At 38.4% G+C, this 23,640-nt stretch overlaps 1 protein-coding gene across 4 annotated transcripts in view; it reads left to right on the forward strand.

Annotated features, from left to right (window-relative positions):
- cdc42bpab (CDC42 binding protein kinase alpha (DMPK-like) b) overlaps nucleotides 1–23,640 on the forward strand; it is a 94,834-nt gene that overhangs the window by 18,037 nt on the left and 53,157 nt on the right. For all 4 annotated transcript variants that reach the window (XM_055149356.1, XM_055149353.1, XM_055149354.1 and 1 more), the window contains exons 3-4: nucleotides 15,732–15,823; nucleotides 23,295–23,378. In XM_055149356.1, the coding sequence (XP_055005331.1) occupies nucleotides 15,732–15,823; nucleotides 23,295–23,378 (176 nt within the window). The remainder of the gene's footprint in view (nucleotides 1–15,731; nucleotides 15,824–23,294; nucleotides 23,379–23,640) is intronic.

Below are 23,640 nucleotides of genomic sequence, written 5' to 3' on the forward strand. Positions count from 1 at the left end.
CTCCACATGTGCAGAGTCAGCTCCCTGATCAGTCTCTCTCCTGTAAATCACATGACACAGTCTCAGAGTACAGCCGACGGTTTATCAGAGCTCAGAGGTGTGAGTCCTCGTCACAACAACAGGCAGCGGCCCACGCTCAGTCGCTCGCTCAATCTGCTTATCACTGAGGTCACACTGTCTGTCTGCTCCAGCCTCTCCACGCCTCTAAACACAAGAAGTCCAGTGTGGATAAGCCTCATGTTTTCCATATTAACTGATTTAGCTCACAGTGGGACTCTGGGCATGGGACAAGGATTGTGTACACATTTGTAAAGTGATCCAGTGTTTTTTTTTTTTTTTTGCATTTGCCTAGGACAGAAGGGATTAAAGAGTTGCACGTATTGAGAAGCTGTAGTCTCAAAAACCAGTGCTACAACAAAAAATATAGATCAAACATTGTGTGAGGCCAAAGTTGTGAACAGAATTCTACGTTTTATTGATTATATAAATTGTTAAAATCTCATCTCTTGGACCCAGTTTTGTGTCTCATCTTGAGGGAATTCTCTCTCATCCCTCCCATATCAATATAGCTGTAGATTGAATATTGATGAACTGTTGAATGATATAAAATGTGTATCCAAGCCAAGGAAAGCTATATTTAATTAAAGTGAACAAATTGTGCTTTTTGTTAATGGCCTTATTTATATTACACACACACACACACACACACACCTTTTTGCTGCAAAGATGAATGTATCATAAACACCATTTTAAACTGTAGCATTTAATTTGGAAGGCAATTAATCAAAATCTAAGCATTGTTTTTAATAAGACAAAACCAAATTGTAATCATGATAGGAGAAAACATTTTTTTTGCCATTCCCTATTGTCATTCATTTTTGCATGTGTTAATATTTGCAAGTCATAAGACCAAAAGAAACTTTCTGAACATCTATTTATTTAACAGCACACTTTCTATTTCCTGTCTCCACATTTTTCTGTAGTGGTCACATGTTGCTTCCTCTGGATCAGCCCGTCCCGACATGCCCAGCTGTTGCCAGATGCATATTTTCAAAATGCTTTTGCTTACAAGTCTCAGCACTGACACCTTTCCGCTGCACTTTATAATTAGTTCGGCTGCTGCTGTTGCTCCGTGGTCTTGATAGTCACAGTTGTACGTATGGCTACTTCACAAGGGCATCTGTGTATATTTAGCGTAGCACGTCGAGTTCGCTCCATTTATTTCGAGAACAGAAAGTGGTCATTTCGTTTTGGTTTTTTCCCTTTAGATTTAAATGTTACTTAACCTCACAGCCTGCCTATTATTGTTTTACGCTGAAATACCACCACTTGAAATGGAAATGGCAAAATAGAACTGTAGTGTTGACATGAAATTAACCCATGTGAGTGGGCTTCTGATGACATTGCAACATTCTAACTGTTTAATTGAAATGGGGCATGCAAAATGTCTGTTGCCAGTTCACTGTGTGCAGGTTGGCTGTTGTTGGGTAAATATTTAGGGGTAATCAATCTTGGTGCTAATAATTGACCAGCCTGGTTCAACAACTATTTGTTATTTTCTCATAAATCTTTCTTGTAAGATAACATAACTGATAAACGAATCCTTGCGTCTAGTTGAAAGGCCCATATTTGACTGTTTTCTGATCTATGTTATAATGTTGTTTCCTCATCATAAACAAACCTGGAGTTGTGTTTTGTTTCATTCGCATATATTTAATTGCACAAACCCAGCATATTTAGGTTCCTCTCTCAAAACAGAAAACCCTCTCTTTCACGTTATGATGTAATGTGGAAATCTAGGAAATGCTCCACTGTGTTTTGAAACTCCACCCACCTTTACCAGAATCATTTGGATGATTTCACACCTGAAATTGCCAATTTTTGTTGAACTTAAGGTAAAAGGTCGCTGTTAACTTCCACTTCATGACATCACAGGGTGGAACAGAGCATTTTGAGCTTTAGAGATGTAGACAAGCTAATAATAAAGAGTTACTCCAAAATGTGTAAACAAAACAAACGACAAGTCTGGGTATGTTTTTGATGAAGTAACAGCATTATAACACTGCTAAAAGCTCGTAAGAGTAGATTTTGCGTAATATAGAACCTTTTATACTGATGATAATAAAAAACACCCCTCTCTCTCTCTGGGTGTCATTGGCTTTAGTTTGTTTGTGTTGACCCTGGCTGGAGTGCACCAGCCGAGCAGGTTTCCAGAGAGAAGGGGATCTTGGGTTACCTTCACCATGACACACATCGCCAAAGGGAATGGAACACAGAAGACACAGCTTATTGTGAAGTAAACAGAGCTGTGGATGTTTGCAGTGGGGGAGGGGGATGGCTCGTCATTAGGGACATTTACATAAAAGTAAAAGTCCAGTTTTCTCCAATAATAAACCAGGATATTTCTAGTACACATATTCGAGAAGGAAAGTTAAAAACATTATAAAAAGCCAAACTTGATTAGAGTGAAAAGACAACAGTCAGTTCATAATAACCCTGTATAACTGTTGTTTTTAAAGTAGGTGCTGTCTTACAGAAATTAGACATTTATCATATCAGTACTCAGAAATTAAACAGTGGTTATTTTAATTTGTTTTAATAGAGCACTTTGGTTCAGTTGCTGCTCTTGTAAAGCACTGTACAAATGTTGATTGATTGATTTAATTATTCCTTGGTAGATCAGGAGAGATTAGTGATTATGTTGTCACACCACAGAATATTCAGGTGCGTTCATTCAAAACAATTCTGACACTTCTGTAAAATGTGTTTACCAATTAACCCTGCAGTACAGTTTATTGGGTTATTGCACAACTCCACCTCTTGCCAATAAGTCAAGTTGACTTTTTTTTCTGGTCCCTGCAAAGACAGAAGTTCAGTTTAGGCATGGGACAATGTTGAAATTTTGTGTCTCAATAATCTCTGCCAAAATAATTCCAATTGAACAATTTAAAAATGTTATGGATATGAATAATTTTATTGCTATGAATGAGTTCATTTTTAAACAATTTGTACAGTGAAAACGGCTAAGATGTAGCTGAGAACATGATGCATGTAGCTTTTTTCAGCACATTCTAGTGATAAAATGGCAGTTATCATTGTTGACGACTATGACGATAAAACAAAATGTCCCACGAGCGATTATTGTCTTCCCTTTTTAATCACGATAATCGATATTATTGTGTATTGTCCCATCCCTAGTTCAGTTCAGGTTTTATGCCCAAACAGCTTTATGTCTAGCCTTTAAAAGTTTTCCCTTTTTTCGTGTTTTCCCCTCCATTCCTCATCTGTCATCTCCGTCTTACTCCACTCTTCCGCTTTCTCACCCGTATCACCTTGTAGTCCCGACACATTCCTGCTCCTGTTACCTGCCCCCCAGCGTCTCCTCCTCCACCCAAAAGAGAGAGAACGGGGGAGAGTATTATCTCATAACTCTCACCCTCTTTTCCTGTTAGGATTTCATGAATGCCTGCTGAATGTTTTGATCCGGTTGATCATTGAGGTGGTCCCTGTGTGATTCAAAGCCTTACATGTTGTAATGCCAGTGCAGCGCTGTACCAGTCACTTAGGGCCACAGCGCATTAACACTAACCCCTCCTATAGTTTAGTTTCCATGTATTTTCCAAGCTAACATTCAACAAGGAAAATGTGTTTCGGAGGATGAGGCCGGAAAAGGGTGTAGATTATAGAGGACACATGTGAAAACTCAGAACTCTCTGATCGACCTGCAGAGGCTACACAAGCACTGAACAATGATTGGCTACCTGTTCTGAGGTTTAGGTAGCGACGATTCAAATGCGAAATGGTAATTTCAGGGTTAAGCATTGAAACTGGCAACCCAAGAGACTCATTTGAGGCTAATTCTGCTTTCTGATTGTATAATCGTCTAGAGAACCAAAATTTGACATAACACAAACAACCATCAAGTCCCATGTTTTTGTGTTTAAGAATAATCAGCATTACAATCGTTATCAGTCAAAGCTATATTTGATTTGAACTTGCCTCGTATCTGGGGCCACAGACAGGTCATGTTAACCGAATTTTAAATCTAATTCTTGCATAGGATTCATGTAGTTTAAAATATACAGCCTGGTGGACACTGGACAGTTATTAGTGGGATACTTACATTCCTAAACCCAGGCTAGTGTTCATTTGGGATCTTATCATGTCCCTCTACACTTCAAATTGTCCTCACAGGATTTTCCCCAAGCTCTTTATAGGAAAGGAATCTCCAGTCTCACACACACACAGTCTGACAGCTGTGGGGAAGAGGGAGCCTAGAGACAACCATAATGAAGGAGCATGGACAGACTGGCTATAGGCTTGTTGTTTAGTGTTCATTTTAAACATTATTTCAAATTGTGCCGCTATCAGTTTTGTTCTGTTGCCAACCCATGTCATAATTGCAAGAATTTGGAAAGCCATTAATCTTATTGTCGTAGCCAAATGCTGACAGTCAGAATGCCTGTTTTTCTAAGTATTTCTGAACTATAAGACTGTTATGTAATAAATGCAAAGTAGGGCCCTTTAATGCCATACGGTGGAACTTTTCAGGCAGAGTAATGACATATCCATAGAAACAAACAGGTGACGAACTCCCAACCAAACAGTTACACAGAGCATCTTTAATCACTCACCAGGCAATGCACTAGCTTGAAAAAATGTCTACAAAAATCTATATATTTTTGAAACCTTTAAGCTCTAGTGTAGTCAAAGGTGCCATCTACATGTTTTTTGTTGTTGGCTTTTGTTTATCCAGCCCTCACTGGTGTATAAAGAGCCCCCACTGTGTCCTCTGTGGGAGCTTTGAACTGTCATAAACTCATTTGTTCCTGAGTTGTTGTTTCTCCTGGCAGTGTCTAAACTCCGGGCTCATCCAGCTGTCTGTGTCTGTTCTCCACTGGCCACCTCCAGAGCTCCTTCCACACACGGAGCCAAGACCATCTCAACACAGCAGCGGAAGAAATGCATCTGCTGTTGGTTAATCAAATTAGGCAGGTTCATTCATGCTCTCTGCAAAAAGACAACATATTCTATTGATCCTTTGACGGAAATAAAGTAGGAAAAGTACACACTAACCTTCAAAGGGCATGCTGTCTACCACCAAGATATTATATGGCTGTTTTTTTTATTGGAAAATGAGAAACGATAAACTTCTAGTTTGATATGCTTTTATTTGAGGTATATTTTTTAAAATTGATTGCGCTTTCAAAACAAAGAGGAAGCCAAGGATTAAAGGTGCTCTGTGTAACGTTTCGGTAGGGGGTCCGTTACCTTCTAGTTTCTCTGGAAATGTCATTGCTCTTCTTGGAATGTTCACAGTATGACATTAAACAGATGTACCTTACATTTATTCAATGACAGGTGGTTTTATTGCTCAAAAATACCTAAAAATAACTTGCATTCTGCCTGTGTGCAGTGTTGGCACTCCACAGATCTGACCTATGACTTGGTCCGGTTTGGTCTCCATGAAGATGGAAAGGTTTAATGTCATACTGTGAAACATTCCAGACAAAGCAATAACATTTCAATAGAGAAAAGCAAATGATCAACCCTCCACCAGGAAAGTTACACAGTGCTTCTTTAAGTTGGCACAGGGAAGATTTCTTGCCTAAATTTAACCCAGTATTGCCATGTATTATTCCTGAAGATGTTGGTCCCTTATGACAAAATTTAAAAAAAAAGTTGTATTTTTATCTCACATACTGTTCTCATCAAATATCTGTCCATTATCTGTTCTGTGGTTGAAACTTCTCTTCTTTTCTCAGCCTTCCACTGCCTTCTTATCATGATCATCTCTGTTACTATAAACACTGGCCTATTTTTGACAGCACATCGAGGCACCTGGTGTTTCCCTCCACCACACACTGTGTTGGAGCAGTTCCTTTCATATTTTCTATCTGCAGATGTTATCAGACCTCAGGGTTGACTCAGAATACTTTAAATGCTTGTTTGCCATGTGGGCTGAGCTGGTGGATATGGGACTCAAGAGTTTTCTTAGAACGACTTGATGACTTCCTGTACAGACGACGTTAGCTAATGCAAACCTGCTTTCAAAGCACATTTCTTACATTGTGTCCCACATGGATTATTACTACCACAGGATTTGAGTGGATCTAATCTAGCATAAAGTGTTTCCCATTGATATAGAAGTTTTTCCCCATAGAAACAACCTTGACTAATGGCATAATAAACTTTAACTTTGTTGTTCATTGTATTATCATAAACTTAGAGACAACACTGGTCAAAAATGACTGCTTAAAGATTAAATATAGGCAGTGATACACAAATTGTAAGAGATTAAATTATTCAAATAAAAATGATTTGTGCCGCCTTAATCTTAACAAAATCTATGGGAAACACTGAGCATAAACACATGTGCTTTTTGTTTGGGATAAACATTTTTGAGGAATCCATGGGTTTCAAATGAATGGAAAACTGGCATTATTATGATAAAATTATGTTTTGAATGGTCATAAATCCTCAAAGTGTCATCTACAAACAGGAAATTGAAACCCATTGTTTACTGTTAATTCATATGAGGCCTGTCTTTGACCTTCAGTCATGTTGATGAATGTGTAGCTACAGTTGCTAAATAAGGCTCCCCACCATGTGACAAAAAGTAAGGCTGCACTAATCCAGTTTTTTCATTTCCGATTCTGATTCCAGTACTATGACTTTAAGTATCTGCTGATCCCCGATACCAATCAATACCAGTGCAGAACAAGTTTGTATAAATAAAAATGCAAACATTCTGAGATTTTCTGGGCGACAACGACATCTCTTTACACCAGTTTATACATCCAGCTAGGATCTACTGAACCTATTTTCTGAACCCATAGCTGAAATCCAATCCATACATTTTTCAGTATTTGCACTGATATTCAATGGCAGTATTGGTATTGAGTCATAGTTGAATTTCTATGTATACTATTCATTGTCTTCCAAGTAAAACTGTCATGTTTTTCCTAGTAGGCGATGGGAGACAAATGCATGCTTGGGAATATGACATTTTGTGCGGAAAATGTAAAAGTGGGACAGTGGTAGATGGAAAAGCTCGTTGGTTAGTTGAGGTTAGCTGTAGGGGGATGGGGGTGTCAGACTGGCAGATCTGTAGGAATCCTGGTGCCACTGAAGTGCAGTCTAGCGTCTAATGCAATTTAATGCCCCAAAGCTATGAAAGTGATTCCCCATTTGCCCTTGAAGCATACCCAATATCAGTATCAATAATTAAATGGTATATCCTGACCTTTCTGGGAACAGACATGTACCAGACATGACAAAATGTGTGTTGGGGTTTCTGGCCGTGCCCCTGGGTCTCATCTAGAGGTCCCAAACGTGATGTAAAGCTCAAACCGGACTGGGGAGCACATCTGGACGTGACATAAAGAGCTCTGGCTGCGTTTCCATCTGTAATCGAGGTAATTGAGTGGATGTTTTTGTGCTACTTGCAGTCGAATTGCTTTAAAGGCTGTTTTTTCGAACTCTCGTCTGGCGCTGGCTCTTTTTCCCTTTTAAAACCTAGCCGGGTTATTAAGTCACATCATGCTTTTCTGATAACCTTGGACTGTTGATTCAGCTCACCCTTGAATTTCCTTATCTATGCTCCGTATTTAACCAGGGACCACATAATGAACCACATAATGAATCATCTTGGTTAGAACATTTTGAAAGACGCTAGGAATGCGTCAGGAAAGTGAGAAATGCTGACACTTTAAAATCAGTGTATTTTGTTTTTCACGTTTAAGACTAGATAGCCATATATGTCCAAACTGTCACCTTAGTTGTGAACATTAGCTGTTTTACTAGCATATTCAGTCAATCTATGTTCTACTCGGCCTCGGGTCATATCGGGTCAGGCTCATTTTGTTCTTTTTATGGCTGAGTTTACATAGTGGAGGAAAACTGTAGCCTGCTTATGAGGTGTGATAAGTTCTCCTCCTGCACCGGCCCGCTACGGTCAGAGGCAACCAGGGGCCATTCCTAGTTCACTCCTCCCTCACCCCCCATCACCCCGTCGCCCCGACCCACTCTTCCTCTTCATGTCAGCCCCTGGAAAGTCTCCCTCTTTCTTGGTCGCTCTCGTCCTCTCTTCCTCTCTTTCTCTCACAAGCGGCATTTTTGAGTCGTTACCTCACTGCGGTTGTAAAATATCCCGGTTATGGTTTCCAGATGTGGCTCCCCCCGACTGTCCCGCGCTGGGATCAGGGATATGGGTTGGACACTTACTGTAAATGCGTTGAACTCTTGTCAGGGATGTTGCTTTTGGCCTATTTGTTTTTTTGGTGTTCATTTTTCCCACTTCAGCCATGTCCAGCCCTCTCGAAATAGTTTTACCTCCCTATTTGCTCAGCTTGAGTAAATATATTTTTGCTTTTGGGCTCCTTGGAGAGTAAAGTCAAATGTGATGACTAGGACTAAAGCTAGAGTTATTGGTACTGTTATGACACAGAACATTTGATTGGCACAGAAACTACACCAAGCATACCATTGGATGTGCTTAAATCCAATATCCAATGTGAAGTGCATCATAATGGATCCTTGCCTCCATAACTCTGAGTGCAAACAAAGAAGCACTGTTGAAATTTTACCTTCATATCTTTGTAAGCGGGAAATGAGTAATTTTGCATGTGGATATAGCTTTCCTCTCCCAGCTATTAAATACCATTCAATCATTGCCACCATAAATTTATACAACTTGATCTCTTTGCTTGAAATAAAGTGTGAGATGTCCACATTTCCGTGGTTTGGTTTCACACACTTGCAGTTGGACTGTGGAGAGCATTAGACTGCATGTGTCAGGTGAGTGCTAGACAGAAGCGGTGGGTGTGTCTCTTGGCAGGGACATGCACAGACCTCTTTGCCGTCTGCAGGGAGCTATTTTGGCTAATATAGTGATTTAATTTGTAACAAGGACTTAGTTGAAATGTTCCATTCAGATAAATTCTCATAAACACGCCCTTAGGACAGAGTGTTGCATGTTATACACCAGGCTAAGTCTTGGTTGCAGCATATGATTTTGTGGCTTGAGCTGCTAAGTGAACACACTCTCCTGGACTTGCCCAGATTCCCTCTGACTCGGCGGTATGGAGCAGGACAGGCCTGACATGCACTCTGCGTTTTGGGCTAAACCAGTCCGGCTGTGTGGATTAGCTGGCGTCACACGCGTTTTTCCAGTCTCACTACATCCCAGAACTTTCCAAACATGAATTTATTTTACACTGTACCACCAGCTGCACGATTCGACACTGGATTGTTCCAATACAACATTTTCCCAGTCAAAATCTCAACTAGAGGTCAGAGGCTTGTTTTTGTTGTTACACCATATTGGTACTCACTAATGTTGTCCTGGATTATTTTCTTACTGCAATTAAAAGGAAAATAAAATTGTATCAATCCCAACAAATCCAATTTAGTAACATACTCATTTTTTATATTATTCAAATATATATAATGTTACATAATACATTTAAGCAACAGTACATAACTTTCAGTGACAGTCATCTGAACGAAACCATACTTCACCTTCTCAATGGAGACAGATAGGTGTTCTGCTATACTGTGGAGATTATAGCCAAAGGAACAACATTTCCTTGCCTGCAGATGAGCAAGACAAGACCCTTCTTCTGGATAATAAAACAACCCAAATGATTTTTTGTCTACAGAGACAACCTTAAACTTTGTGTAGAAATCTCTAAACACACAAAGGTATTTTAAATAGGTATTATAAATATAAGTTATATCATAGGTTCCCCTGTCCTCAGTCTCACACTGCTGCAACTTTAAAATGTTATGTCATCACAGGGATGCAGCTATCGGCCCATTGCAAAACTCTCTCAGGACTTCCTTAGCACACCTTGTCTTGGTGACTGTTGCTATGTTTAGGTGTATCTGTGATCAAACTGTAAGGTATTTTCTCAAGTGCGGCCGTCCACCTCTGCCATAGGAAAAACACACACACATTAATCCTTGTGTAAACCTGGTAGAGCTCAAGCACCTGTACTTCTCTTTTACTCTTTTATATGTTGACCCGACACTGCAAACTGATACAGGTTTCCAAAACACTCGGCTGCGCACAATCACATTCCTCATATAAATTACAAGACAGCGCAGCAGATTAATGGCCACTGTGCACTTCAATGGGACGGGGCTGGATCGTCCCTATTCATTTAAAAACTTGACTAAAGCCAGTTAAAATATGTTTTGGATATTAGAGATTTTTTCAGGTTAACGTTATACAGTTCAAATAAGAATAGCATTTCAAACTTTATTGTTTGTTTTAACATTGACTGTAAAGCTACAATGATTAGCTGTTAGTTAACCCTTAGCCCTACCATGGCACAAAGCTCGCTGTCGTAACTTAAAATATATTACATTTACAAACAAAACACACGAGTTGGTTACGTCTTTGATTCATACTTTGTCCATGTCATAGCGTTTGTCATTCATAAGATGGTATTTCATTGACAAAGTTGCTTTTCTACTGCTAATAACTCCTTTGCTAAAGCCTCATATCCTTTTGTCTTTGATTGGTCAAGGTGCACTATGTATAACTTTTCTAGAAAAGGGTCAGGCACCAGTTACAGCTCAGATCTGTGGAAAGTTGATCCTCCTTATAGAAAGAATCGATGTGTAAAAGTACCACCTGCTATGAAATAAATGCTTGGTGGATAAGTCGAATGTCATATTGAGAAATATTGCATTTGGATTTGTAAAGCAACATCAAGCAGGTGGCAGACCACACATCAGAAAAGTTACATAGCACACATTTTACAATTTTTGGTGTGTGCAGTAACTATTCATTCATAATGTTTGCACCTGTCTCTTTAGCCTCAGCCAGTGTCATCCATTTCTACAGCAAACTACAAAACCTCTTTCATTGTGGTCCATTTAGACCAGTTTGTGATGTCTATCCTGTGTGGTTCTAGCTGCAATAGTGTTTGTGTGAGTGCTTTGTTGTGGGCTGATGTCTCACACATGAAAGGCATATCTCATGTGCTGCTGGGTTTAGCTGTGTCCTGACTCAGCGCAGCTTCTAATCATTGTTATCTCCCGCTGACTTCAGACTGACTCTTGTCCTCCTGATGTGACCATAATGGATTCTTACATTCTAAGATAATTTAGTATAACAGGTGATAGTTTTTTAGTCATTTTAGTCAATTAATTTGTCAGTGTTATCTTGGCTTTTTTCTGTTTTTTTGACCAGAATTTTAGTCGACTACAGCCCTAATATATAGTGATGAAGCTATACCTAACTATCTAGGTTTTGTTGTGGTTTAACCCAAGTTCAGACCTGGTTTGAAGCTGGTTTGCCATTTATCAGTCAAATTACAATATTCACCCGTTTTCAGACTGGTTCTCATGAATTCAGCCCCAATGACGACGAAGATGTCAAGATAACTGTCGTAAGTGAAACAAGCCCCACACAGATTACTTTTATAGGGTTTAAGTTAGCATTTAGCTTAGTTACATCTATTGATTATCTCAGGTGGCTAAGTGCCAGGATTTCAGTCAGACTCTCCAATTAATTACGCTTTTATTGAGTGAGAAGTTATTGACATGGCTAGCCTCAATGAAAGGCGTCAATACATCCGAATGATGAGGGCGTATCTCTTATTACCCCTTTTAAAATAACATGGATTTGTTTGTTTTGTCTGGTGAGGAGGCGTTGGTTTTCAATAGCTGCTAGCCTTGGTTTAAAATGTTGGAAAACGCGATAGGTGTGCATAGTCACGCTAACAAATTTTGAAACCTGATATTTTGCTACTGAGACACACTGTGATAAAATATAATATTGAATCTTCTTTATGCCACTGATTTAAAAACAATAATTCAAAATAACAATAATAAATAGATTGTATCATTAAAATGCCTGAGCAACAACTAAACAGGCATGGCTAATTATTGTAAACCTTTTATAGCTCAAATGTTATTCTTTTACAACAGTAATCCCCCAAATCTCCCCAGTTTTGTACACAAGAAATATTGAATCCTAAAATATATTGATAAATTGATATTGTAATTACCGTGATAATCCAAGGTGTGCAAAATTACTTAAATGCTCACTTCCTTTAGTTTATATGTTATACACATTAAAATGCATCAGATACTTGGTTGAACTGAAATGGAATGTATTTTTATTGTGTTTTTTACTATTTGTCACTTGCTGCCAATAATTTCTGGTTGGAAGCTTCTTTTTCTTAATGTACTGGCTCGTAAACCTGTCTTCACAACTTTTTATTTATCTCTCGAACTTATGAATAAAGGTGAATTTGAACGTAGCATTGATTATTTTATTTTCATTCACATTTTACCATCCACTGTGTAGCACTTATAGCTTATTTAATGACATTGTTTGTTCATATGAATCCAGTAAATGTCTTTTCTCAGTGTCATCTTAGGCTAATGTGCAGTGAAAAGAGGAAGTGCATCAGGGTTAAAAAGATCTACTGTTCCAATCTAGACATTTGCATGATGGTTTGTGAGATAAACCTGGGTTGCTTTAAAGGTTCACTGCATAACATTTATATTGGAGGTTCCGCTACCTTCTTGTCTCCATTGAAATATTATTACTTTGTCTAGAATGTTCCATAGTATAGATTAAATCTATCTATCAAAAGGGTGACAAGCAGGTTACAGCACTACACTACATTACAGTTCAGATCTGTGGAGAGTCGGCCCTATTCACAGAAGGAATGGATGTATTTTAGAGCAATAGAAACACCTGTAATGACTAAACACTAGATGTTTATGTTTAATGTAATTTCTTTGAACATTCCAGGCAAAGCAGTTACATCTCTGTGGAGAAAAGTAGGTAGCAGATCCTCCACCGGAAAAGTTGTGTAGTGCACCTTTAACGTGCAGTTTGATTGACAGAGTTTATATTGTTGACGTGTTGTTCTCACTTTTGAGAACAGAGCTCAACGTGTTGGAGTTACATGAGGATCTCATTTTTAGAGTGTGGAGTATTAAATTAAATTTGCTCAGTCGACCAAGTGTTTACACTGGCGGTCTCAATTGCCATTGGTTGTCGTGCATCATTCCTATCATAAAGCGTGGGTCTTACCAGGACACAGTGCTGCTTTCGTAATTTTCTTTTTATGTTTTTGCAATGTGCGTGTGTGTAGGTCTGTCGCAATTATTACTACTTTTACTACTATTCATTTAAACCTTTTGTTCAAAATACTGTATTATAAATGAAACAATAATTTTTCATGAGGACTTTTTATTTATACTAGTGCAACATTTTTGAGCTATAGAAGGCTGAATTATGAACTGAAATTACACATTACTTAAATATTGTAGAGCTGCATGAATACATAGCAGAATGCAGCACTTAATATCTTTCATTTAGATTTTTTATTTTGAATAATTCAGCGTCATGGTTTAATTTCAGTATTATTGTTTATCGTCAATATATCGACTTAAGCAATATATCGCACTTCAGAATTAGTTAGGCCTACGTGTGTGAGGTTCTCTAATAAGAAGGAGGAGTTTATGGGGACCAATCTGCATTTTGAATATAATAGATGCAGAATACATGACTCATGATGATACCCATCACTATTTTAAAGCACGTATTTTTACAACAGACATTACTTTGAAAAATCTGTACTGTGTATGATATATTTTAGAATCTGCATTGAATAGCTGTTTTACTTTTTTTCAACTAAATTGTATCCCTTTTTTTTATAGTAAAGCCGGGTCAGCTCAAGATTTTAATAGGTCGCACAGGAGTTGCATCTCGTTAATGCAAAAAATAAATTGTCTACATTAGTAAGATGACTGGAGCGGTTTGTGTGTGTGTGTGTGTGTTTTTTAAGGGACAATAAAAATAAAAAAAAGATAGTGGCAGACTGGTCATGATGGACACCCTGAGCTGTGATTGGCACATGTCTCTCCAGCGTTTCCCCTCTCCTTTTTTCACTCCAGACTAGAAAACCCTTGTGGGGAGAGGGTTTAACATGAGGCTGGGCCAAAGTGGGATTTCACACAAGCTTAGCGTTAGCCTGGCAGGTGGTCAGCTCCCACAAACCCTGACGTGCTTGGCAAAGACAGACTGAACGTAGTAGCCAAATATGTTATATGGATCTAATATAGGTCACCTTACACTATGTCAATCATTGGGCCTGCAATATTAATGTTTGTTAATGCTTTCTAATTACTGGCATACAGTATAAGTGGCATATGAAATGAATAGACTGTAGATTTGTTCCTAATCAAATGTTGGATGATTGCAGTAAGAACCAACTGTGGTACAATGTAAACAAACCAAATTTTCAACTTTTCTACTTGTGTATCCCTGTACTTTGTTACTTTTAGCAGACACAATAAGCCTGTAGTCCAGAGTAATTTAATTTTGTGTGTTACATGGCAATGATTAAATGTCTGTCTTGTCCTCCTGTAGAAGTTTAAAGTGTTTTCAGTTGTGATACTAGTTGAAGCAGATTTTATTTACATTTTCATTTCTTTTAAAAGGTCATTGCAATAACATCCACTCTTGCTTTCTACTCTCGCAGATCACAATATAATTTAATGTTTCTTATCACAGCCTCAAAGCATATCAGTGTCACCAATAGGCCGACCTTGGCAAACCTCTAGCCAATGGCCTGCTGGGATCACGTAAACCAGGAAGTGCTTGAATAGCTTTTCACAAATGAGGGAAATGCCGCTGATGAAATCTCTATGTTGAGCTTTGTGAGTGCACATCGTGACCCAAGCCTTTTTTAACAGCTATGAACCAGGAGCGCAGTCATAACAATAGTCGACTTTATCATCCAACATGGCTGCGTCCGGTGTCATGTGATCCCAGGCGCAGGTGGTCAGTGGGAGCGTGATACGTCTGGGGGCATTCAAGCTCACTTTATGAATTTTACACAAGTTAAAGAGGATCAGAATGGCCATAGTGGTGGATGGTACTTACGCAGACATCAGAATGATTTAAATGTTTTTTTTCTTTTCCCCCATGTGTTTGAACAATATTTGTCTTGCCTAAGTACAGATCTATTGCTAGGCCTGTCATGATAACACATTTTGAAGTGTGATATATTGCTGAAGTTAATATAGACAATAAACAATAATATTAAACCATAAACCACAACTATCCACAAAAAATATTGTAAATCCAGCAAGCTGCAGTAAATAAATAGCAGCATGCAACACTCAAGTTCATAATTCATCCTTCAGCTCAAATATTGCTGTAAAAATATCCCTAAATTGGCATAGTAATTATGGTGACAGGCCTATTTATTGCATAAACAGCTGCTTACTACTGTCTAGGTGGAAGTGTTGCTAAACTGTGCAGACTCCTTTCACCAGATCTAAATAAATAATGTTTCCCTGTGAGTCCATGTAATAAGATATCATTATGTACAGAAGGTGGTAGCTGCTGTGTTCGACGGAGCTCTGTTTGTTACATTTTATAATTGTGGTGATATTCAAGTATAAAATGTTTTGATTGTGTGCGATTTTTTTTTAATTTTTAGTAGTTTTGTTATATTGGTGGTTTTCAGATTCTAAAAGGTGATGATGCCATACTTCTGAGGGCAAGATCCAGATTTCCCTATGACATAACTTTGTATTTCAACTATATTCATTTTAGCTGCCCCCCATCTGTATTAATTAATATTGGCCTATAGAATGTGATGTGATCTGAAACCCACCTACTTACTCTCCAGTCCTGTGCTCCATAATATATATGTGATTTAATATGCGGTCCTTCTTTCTCTTTACAGCCAAGCCGTTCACGTCCAAGGTGAAGCAAATGCGGCTGCACAAAGAGGACTTCGAGATCCTGAAGGTGATTGGACGAGGAGCTTTTGGAGAGGTATGGCATCTTCTGCTTTTTACAAAACACACACGTGACATTTGGGCCTCCTACATGTCTATACTTTAATTTGGGTGTAAATTTTCATTAGTTAGTTTTTGGGTGATTTGTATTACAGTAATTGCAGGGCATGAAACACGTTTAGCAATTTCAAAAAAAGGTGCATTGTGTAACTTTTCCAGTGGAGGGTCCGTCAAATACTACCCATGGAGATGTTATTGGAGTGTTTCACAGCTATAAAACCATCTATGAGTTAATAAATGTAAGACAGAGCTGTTTAATGCCATACTGTGGAACATTCCAGGTAGAGCAATGACTTTTCCATAGAAATGAGCAGATGATGGACCCTGAACCAAAATTTACATGATGCACCTTTTAAAGAAGTAAAATAACTTATATTAGTAGGATCTTCACATCTCAAGTTGTTGTTTTTTTTCTTTCAAACTATCGCTGTAAATCTTTAGTCATTTATCACCATCTTTAGGTCATGGTCTACCAAAATTATAATTAGTCGTCCAATAATTTTATGGGGATAATAAAGGATTAAATGAACCACAGCAGAAAGGAGAAAGTATAGAATGACTTGGCTGGATATTTTTGGAGTGAATCATTAATTATACTACCTGCTTTTTTATACTACCTGTCTTGTTCGTGCACTTTGGGTCAAATATATGGTCGAAGAAAAACTGTGGAGAGCCTCTTGGTTGTAAATTAGCAATAAAAAGAATGGGACAGGTGCTCTTTGGAAAACATTCTAAGTACGTAGTATTTCTCCCCTCCCCTTCTGGAGCTATTACAGATTGCACTGTCCCCTCTGCTTCATACTTGGTCGTAAATTGCAGTCCTGTGTTTTGATCGCAGATTACTTTTAAAAAAATGTTTTTAAAAGTGCACTGCCTAACTTTTCTGTATGTCACTTTCTTATTACCTTGGAGATGTTATTGTTTTGCCTGGAACGTTATACAGTGTGGATCTAGCCAGCATTCATTTTGTTATGTTCATTTTAATTGAAAAAAATGACATAGAAGCATGCACTCCTACTGTTACTGTGGCCACCTCTTCACAGATCTGACCTGTAAGTTTATTGTCATACTGTAGCAGCACATTCCAGCCCAAAGCAATAACATCTCCAGCAGGTGGTAGGCCCTCTACCAGTAATGTTACTCAATGCACATTTTAATATTTTATTCTAGATCACATTTCAACAATAACAAACAATAAGTATATAAATAACAATAAAGAAACAAAAGGAAAGTAAAAGGGAACAAAGCGCTTCGTGCCACATTCCGGCAGCACTGAGTGTCACATTAGTCTGCCCAGGAGCGTGACTCTACTTGTAGCTTCCTTTAAAAAAAAGTTATTAATTCTTTCTCCCTCTCGTCACCTTTTGAAATGTGACTACAAACGCCCATAGAGAAAGTACATAGAGATCGGTATAGGTTTTTGTATGCCTGCCGGGAAAGTCCTACTTAGTACTATCGCTAAGTTTCAGGTAGTGATGTCAAGGCCTGGGAATGTTGGAGTGACAGGTGTAGTTATTCTTACTAAAACTCTTGCGTAACGTCACAAATATTTTGTCTGCGATCTGGACTTTGTGTCTTTTTTTGTGTTTGCCAAATTTGACGAAAATGATCATTGGGTCATGTCAGGCCTTGCCCGAAATCACAGTGCAAATAGTTATAATAGCAAATTTGTGCAAACAAGTTGTGGATTCTTTCGGAGAGAAGAGGAGAAATGTGAAAGAGGAATAGATGGATGAAGATAGTTGAACACATTTGGAGAGCCTGAAGCTAGATTGTTGCATAGGCAATTAATTATTTTCAATAGACCTAATGTTAATGTTACATAACTATTATTTTAAGGTAGGTTTTCACATAGTTAATCAATCTGTGGGTGAATGAACTCATTGTCAGTCTGGGCATGTCTCCCCTGGTCAGACATGTGTACACAGTATAATGTATCTATTCATATAAAAGCACTTATAAGGCCTTAGGTTGATAATACAGACTATTGATTTGAATCAGTTGATGCATATAAATCTGGTGAAGTTGGCAGTTTGAGGTGTGGCCTGATAAGATCTGAAAACTTCAGACTGGCAGCTTCAAAGTAACATGAGTTATTAGTCTCCTAGTTTATCTCACAATATAAATATAAAGGTCAGTTGTTGTTTTTTGCTTTGAACTTGCTGAATTAGGCATAATTGATAAAGCTGTTCTACACTTAATCGGAGACCTCTCTCACAACTAATATACAAGATTAAGAATATATTTTGACTTGCCATACCAAGTTCTTGCTCCCAAACAATAAAAAGCATGCACTCCGTAAGCACTTTGAAATTTCTATCTGCATTTTTGTTTATTTCGTGTAACTGTTCATCCTGAAGTGAAACAAAAATGTGAAAACTTAAAAATATACATGATTTACTGAAACAATGATGGTCCCTCAAACATCAGTAAAGTATAGTGGGTGTAACAAAATGAGCCATTCCTGCATTCTCTGCATGCCCCCTGCCTCGTGAAAAACCTAACCCATATGCTTTTAACAGTAGTACAGACTTGAAAGCACCGCCGACAATACGATCTGAGTTTCAAACTGTCATTCATAAGTGTTTTCCATAAAATAAACGGGACCATTTTGGAACCCCCATAGTTTAAAACGGTGTCTTTCAAACTTTTCGCATCAAGTAACATGAAACAGAAGATTTTGCTTTCCGAACAATCAGATCAATCTAATATATAACAGGAGGACTATTCCAGGTCTAATCTAAGCCTAAACTAAATGTACACTACATGAAATTATCCAGAAGAGGACAAAAAAGTGGATAAATTGAAATCTAAATTAGGCAAACCCACATACTGAAGAGCTGTTCATGTACCACAAGGAGCTCACATACCACAGCTTGAGAGACACTGGTCTAAAATTCTCTCCCACAATAAAAAAAGCAAACAACAGAGCAATACTATATAGATCTATAACTGGCATCACAAAATCACACTTTGTCACCCACTGTATCATTATAAACATTTAAAGTTAACTATACTGTGCAAAAAGGATTTCTTAGAGATCAAATACAGGCAAGAATAGGCCTGTCACGATAATTACTATATTGACTCAATATATGACAGATGGAACAATACTTTTTGTGGGTACTAGTGGGAAATTATAATTATTTCTGTTCTATGGTGATATTTAAGATCTAGTGGGTTGAATAATTAACTTCTATGACTCACTATAGACTGATTATATTGTACATTTTAGAATACTTTTTTGTGACTAATTCTGCTTTATGGGTTGATTTCAATATGATTGTTTATCATCTATTTTTATAATTACTATATATTGCACTTCAAAATTTGTCATTGTGACAAGCCTAGGCAACAAGAAGCATTTATACTCACGCAAATTATATCAGATTAAATTATTCATATAAAAATCATTTGTGCAAGCGTAGTACGCAGAATCCATGGGAACACTAGATAAAAGTTTCTTTTGTGTAGGGAGGGGCTTTATAAAATGCCTTCCTTCTCCCCACCTGGACTGCTCCTCTTTCTCATACTACACAGAGCAGCGTGTTTCTGAAGTGGTACGACCCCTGTATGGTGCTTCCTCGTGGTCACATTCCAGTGGTCTTTTACTAGGCCAGCTGTGAGCCCGGATGGATTTCACAGACACGCCAGCACAATCTGACTAGCTCCAGAGGCCTCACAATCCCCCCCTTAGCTGCACTAAACTCACCTTATACAAGAGTGTTCATGTGCTGCTATGTGTCTCAATGTAACACTATGTATAATGTTTACAGCCGTGCGGACAGGGGCTGTACGTAGTCTGTCTCATCGGCATGCGCAGCTCAAATCCCATTATGATGTGGGATCTGCACTGGAGCATGACTTCCTGGTTTTGCTGCGCGATGTTAATAAAGTTACTTCGAATGAAAAGCAGGAAGTAACAGTTTTCATGGCCCATGTGCAAAACAATATAATGCATTTTTGGAATATTATGTTAAGAGCATTTTTTATTTCTCTTGGCAACTGATGTTGTTTTTATCAAGGTTAGCCACAGGGAGACAGACACATGATGATTTGACAGGTCTTTGTACCAGATGCCCTTCCTGCCTTTACAGTATTATGTGATTATATCCTTCTTGTGTCTGGGTGGGTTTGCTCCAAGTTCTCTGGTTCCCTTTAACTTAAACTAATAGCCTCCCCCGAGAATTTTAACAGGCCAAATAACCACTATTGAAGAATGGGTCGAATGCACAGGGCACATTAGGTGACCCTTGCTTCTCACTGAGTAGACCATTTTGTTTTGTAATCATCATTCAGTGACACTTACTAGTATTTCATGTTTATAGCAGTGGTCATCTAAGCCTGGGTCGAGGGTCTGTGGGTTAGTGCCTGTCTGTAAACGGCTGTAGGCTGAGCTGTACAAACCACAATGACTTTTCCATTGTGTTGAACTCTGCAGTGATCCACAACTCTTTACTGGCTTTCGCTGCATCATTGAGTCTACCTCACTCCAAGCGAGTTTATCTTTAGCTGCTGCATCCCCATTTTTTAAACCTTTTATGGGCAAGTTCTCACAATTGTTCGAAATGTCTTCAAAATACATTGTTACAAAAAAGCTTGAAAGGTTTTTGCTCTAACAGATTTCAACCTTCCTTTGCAATGCACCCTACCTAACCTGAATGATCAAGGGATTACACAGATCAATTATTCAAATAAGAAATGCAATTGCATAATGGATAACTTGACATACGTTTTTGTGTATATATTAGGGATGAACAATAACTGAAATATCATAATATTGTATCATCAGAGTTCTCACAATAATATTGTGGACCATCACAATATATCGAATTACAAGTCTCTTTGCTTAAATTAAGAGTTATGGTGCAGCAATAGCTAAAAAAAAGACAGAGGGAACTACATAGGCCATGGTCCTTTACTCCATTTCAGTCTAGACTACCAGAAGAAATAACAGTTCAGGCATTTTAAAGGGAAAAAGAAGCGTATTAACAGTTTTTGCTCTTTAGCCTCCACAAAATATTGCAATAAATATCATACCGTGAGATGTATGTCATGAAAACATCGTACCAAGAGATTTGGATATGGATAATCTTGAGCTTTCCCATGGTATCGCCATAAATATTGTACCATGAGGTTCATACTGTGGTGATCGTATCGTGATACTCTGGTATCGTTACACCCCTAGTATATATATTGGAAGACAAATCAAATACATTAAAAAAACAATGAAATAATTCACATGTATGTAACTCTATTTTGGTTAATCTTAGAAATCTATATTACACCATTCCAACATCTGCTGTGTCGTTGTATTTTTATAAAGTGAATCCAAGCATAATCATAAAATATATGATTTCCTGCTCTCCGTCTGCACATCTCTCATCGCTTCAGTCACGATCGCTAACAAGTTATTTATACGTCTCCAGGGATTACAGTAGCAGAACTGTTGGATGGTAGCAGTAGCATAGGCACAGCTCAGGGAGACAACATGAATAATGACTGTTTTGGTAAGGCCTCATGAAAATTTATAAGGGTTATGATTGCACAGAGCCATTCAAGGGTGTATTTCACTAAACTGAGCATGGTACAGATACAGGGTCAAAGGATCAAGGGACGCCTATAGGGACCGGCCGACAGAGGAGGAGATAGAAAGATGGAGGAGAGATGGTGTGTTTGATGTTTTGGTTTTATTCTAATGGCAATAGACAGGAAAAGCAACAGGAAGCAGGAAGACAATGCACAGTATATTTTAACATCAAAACACTCAGTTAGGGATGTCACAATATATATATAGAATTGTTGTTTTTTGTCAGGAAAGTGTCATTATTTTTGTGACACTCTGACAAAACTACAGTAAAAGTTGATTTTACAGTTGATTTGTAACTAGTTTTATGAAATTTCCTTTCTGAATTGTAAAATAAAGTTAATTTAAGTTTTTATTCTGCACTTTTTGGTTGGGGGTCTGTCACCTGCTTGTTGCTTCGATATGTCATTGCTCTGCCTGTAATGTTCCACAGTATGACATTAAACAGTTCTATCTTACATTTATTCAGTTACAGGTGGTTTTTATAGCTCAAACATACCTAGAAAAACTGACATTCTGACTGTGAGCAGGGTGGCCTCTCCACAGATCTGACCTGTAATTTGGTCTGGTTTGGCCTCCATGAAAATAGAAAGGTTCTGTACCATACTGTGAAACATTCCAAACAAAGCAATAACATTTTCGCTCCACTAGAAAAGTTACACAATGCACCTTTAATGTCAAATTGATGATTATTTATATTTTGATTTGTGTATTGTGATTTGACTGTTTCTTATTCTGTAAAGCACTTTGAATTACTTTGTGTATGAATTGTTCTGTACAAATAAACTTGCCTAATTTGTCCCAAAAAGCCAGATACAATTTTCTGGGTCTGTAAGGTTTCATTGTTTGAACAGTGAGTTCAGAACATGGTAATCGTGTGCTCATTGTTTGTGTTTTGTGCGATGTTATTTTTCTTCTTCCATTGGATTGTCTTGGAACATGTCTATCATCAGCCATCTCTGTTTGTGAAAATCTTTGTGGGCAGAATGGGGCAGGAGTTCAGGACGGACGGTGGACGGACATAGAAACAAAACAGCAAATACTCCCCCACTGCTTAACCCTCTCTCCTCAGCCTCCTCCTTTTCTTTCAGTCTCTCTCCATCTCTCCTCAGCCTCCACCTTCTCCATCCCTCTCTCTCTCTCTCTCTTTCTCTCTTTCTCTCTTTCTCTCTTTCTCTCTCTCTTTCTCTCTTTCTCTCTTTCTCTCTCTTTCTCTTTCTCTCTCCTTCCCTCTTCTCCGCTGAGGGATCACTAGGGGAAATCCAAACATCAGAGGAATGTTATCATTGTATTGCATTAGCAGCATTCCCCACTCCCTTTAATAGACTACAGACTCCTCAGCCTGCCTGTTTACATGGCTGTATTTTTCTGCTGGTTAAGGCTTCCGCTGACCTGCTGCTCCTCTACAATTTGGCCTCTTCATATGTTGTTATTATTCTCTATCACAAATATGACTGATGAGTTCAAATTAAGTATACAGCAATGGCTAGTGGAGCTTGAATGCTTGCTCAGCATTTATCTCCTCCAAACAAACAAAACATGGAAAAGTTTCTCATATTTCAGCTAGATAAAGTGGCTGAGGACTGTACTGGGACATGACGGGCAGCTTTGATAGTTCCTATGCAGTAGTCTTATATTAGCTTGTTCTCGTAAACCTGACTTGCATCTTTTGGTCCTTACTTATATAGTCTGACATTTTAAAATATTGCTTTGTATCACAAAACAATCTATCTTTTCCGACCCAAAAATACTTTCCTGTATGCCTTCCTCCTGATGTTAACAATTTTTGTTGGCTCAGCTTCCAAAATGTTGAAATAACATTGTAACCCTCTATATTTTTTGTCCTGTTTTCTTTGTGCAGGTGGCAGTTGTAAAAGTGAAACACACAGACAAGGTTTTTGCCATGAAGATCCTCAACAAGTGGGAGATGCTGAAGCGAGCAGAGGTGAGTCAATGGTGTTAACAGTATAGTTGAAATTTATGCACATCAGTTTTGGCAGAATAATCTTTTGGTCACTGATGCAAACAGAAGAAAATCCATCCATCCATCCATTTTCGTCCGCTTATCCGGGGCCGGGTCGCGGGGACAGCAGTCTAAGCAGGGACTCCCAGACTTCCTTCACCCCAGACACGTCCTCCAGCTCCTCCGGGGGACCCCGAGGCGTTCCCAGGCCAGCCGAGAGACATAGTCCCTCCAGCGTGTCCTG

Source organism: Boleophthalmus pectinirostris, unplaced genomic scaffold, assembly GCF_026225935.1.
Source record: "Boleophthalmus pectinirostris isolate CB_2022bp ecotype Guang Dong unplaced genomic scaffold, ASM2622593v1 HiC_scaffold_13, whole genome shotgun sequence".
Taxonomy (NCBI): domain Eukaryota; kingdom Metazoa; phylum Chordata; class Actinopteri; order Gobiiformes; family Gobiidae; genus Boleophthalmus; species Boleophthalmus pectinirostris.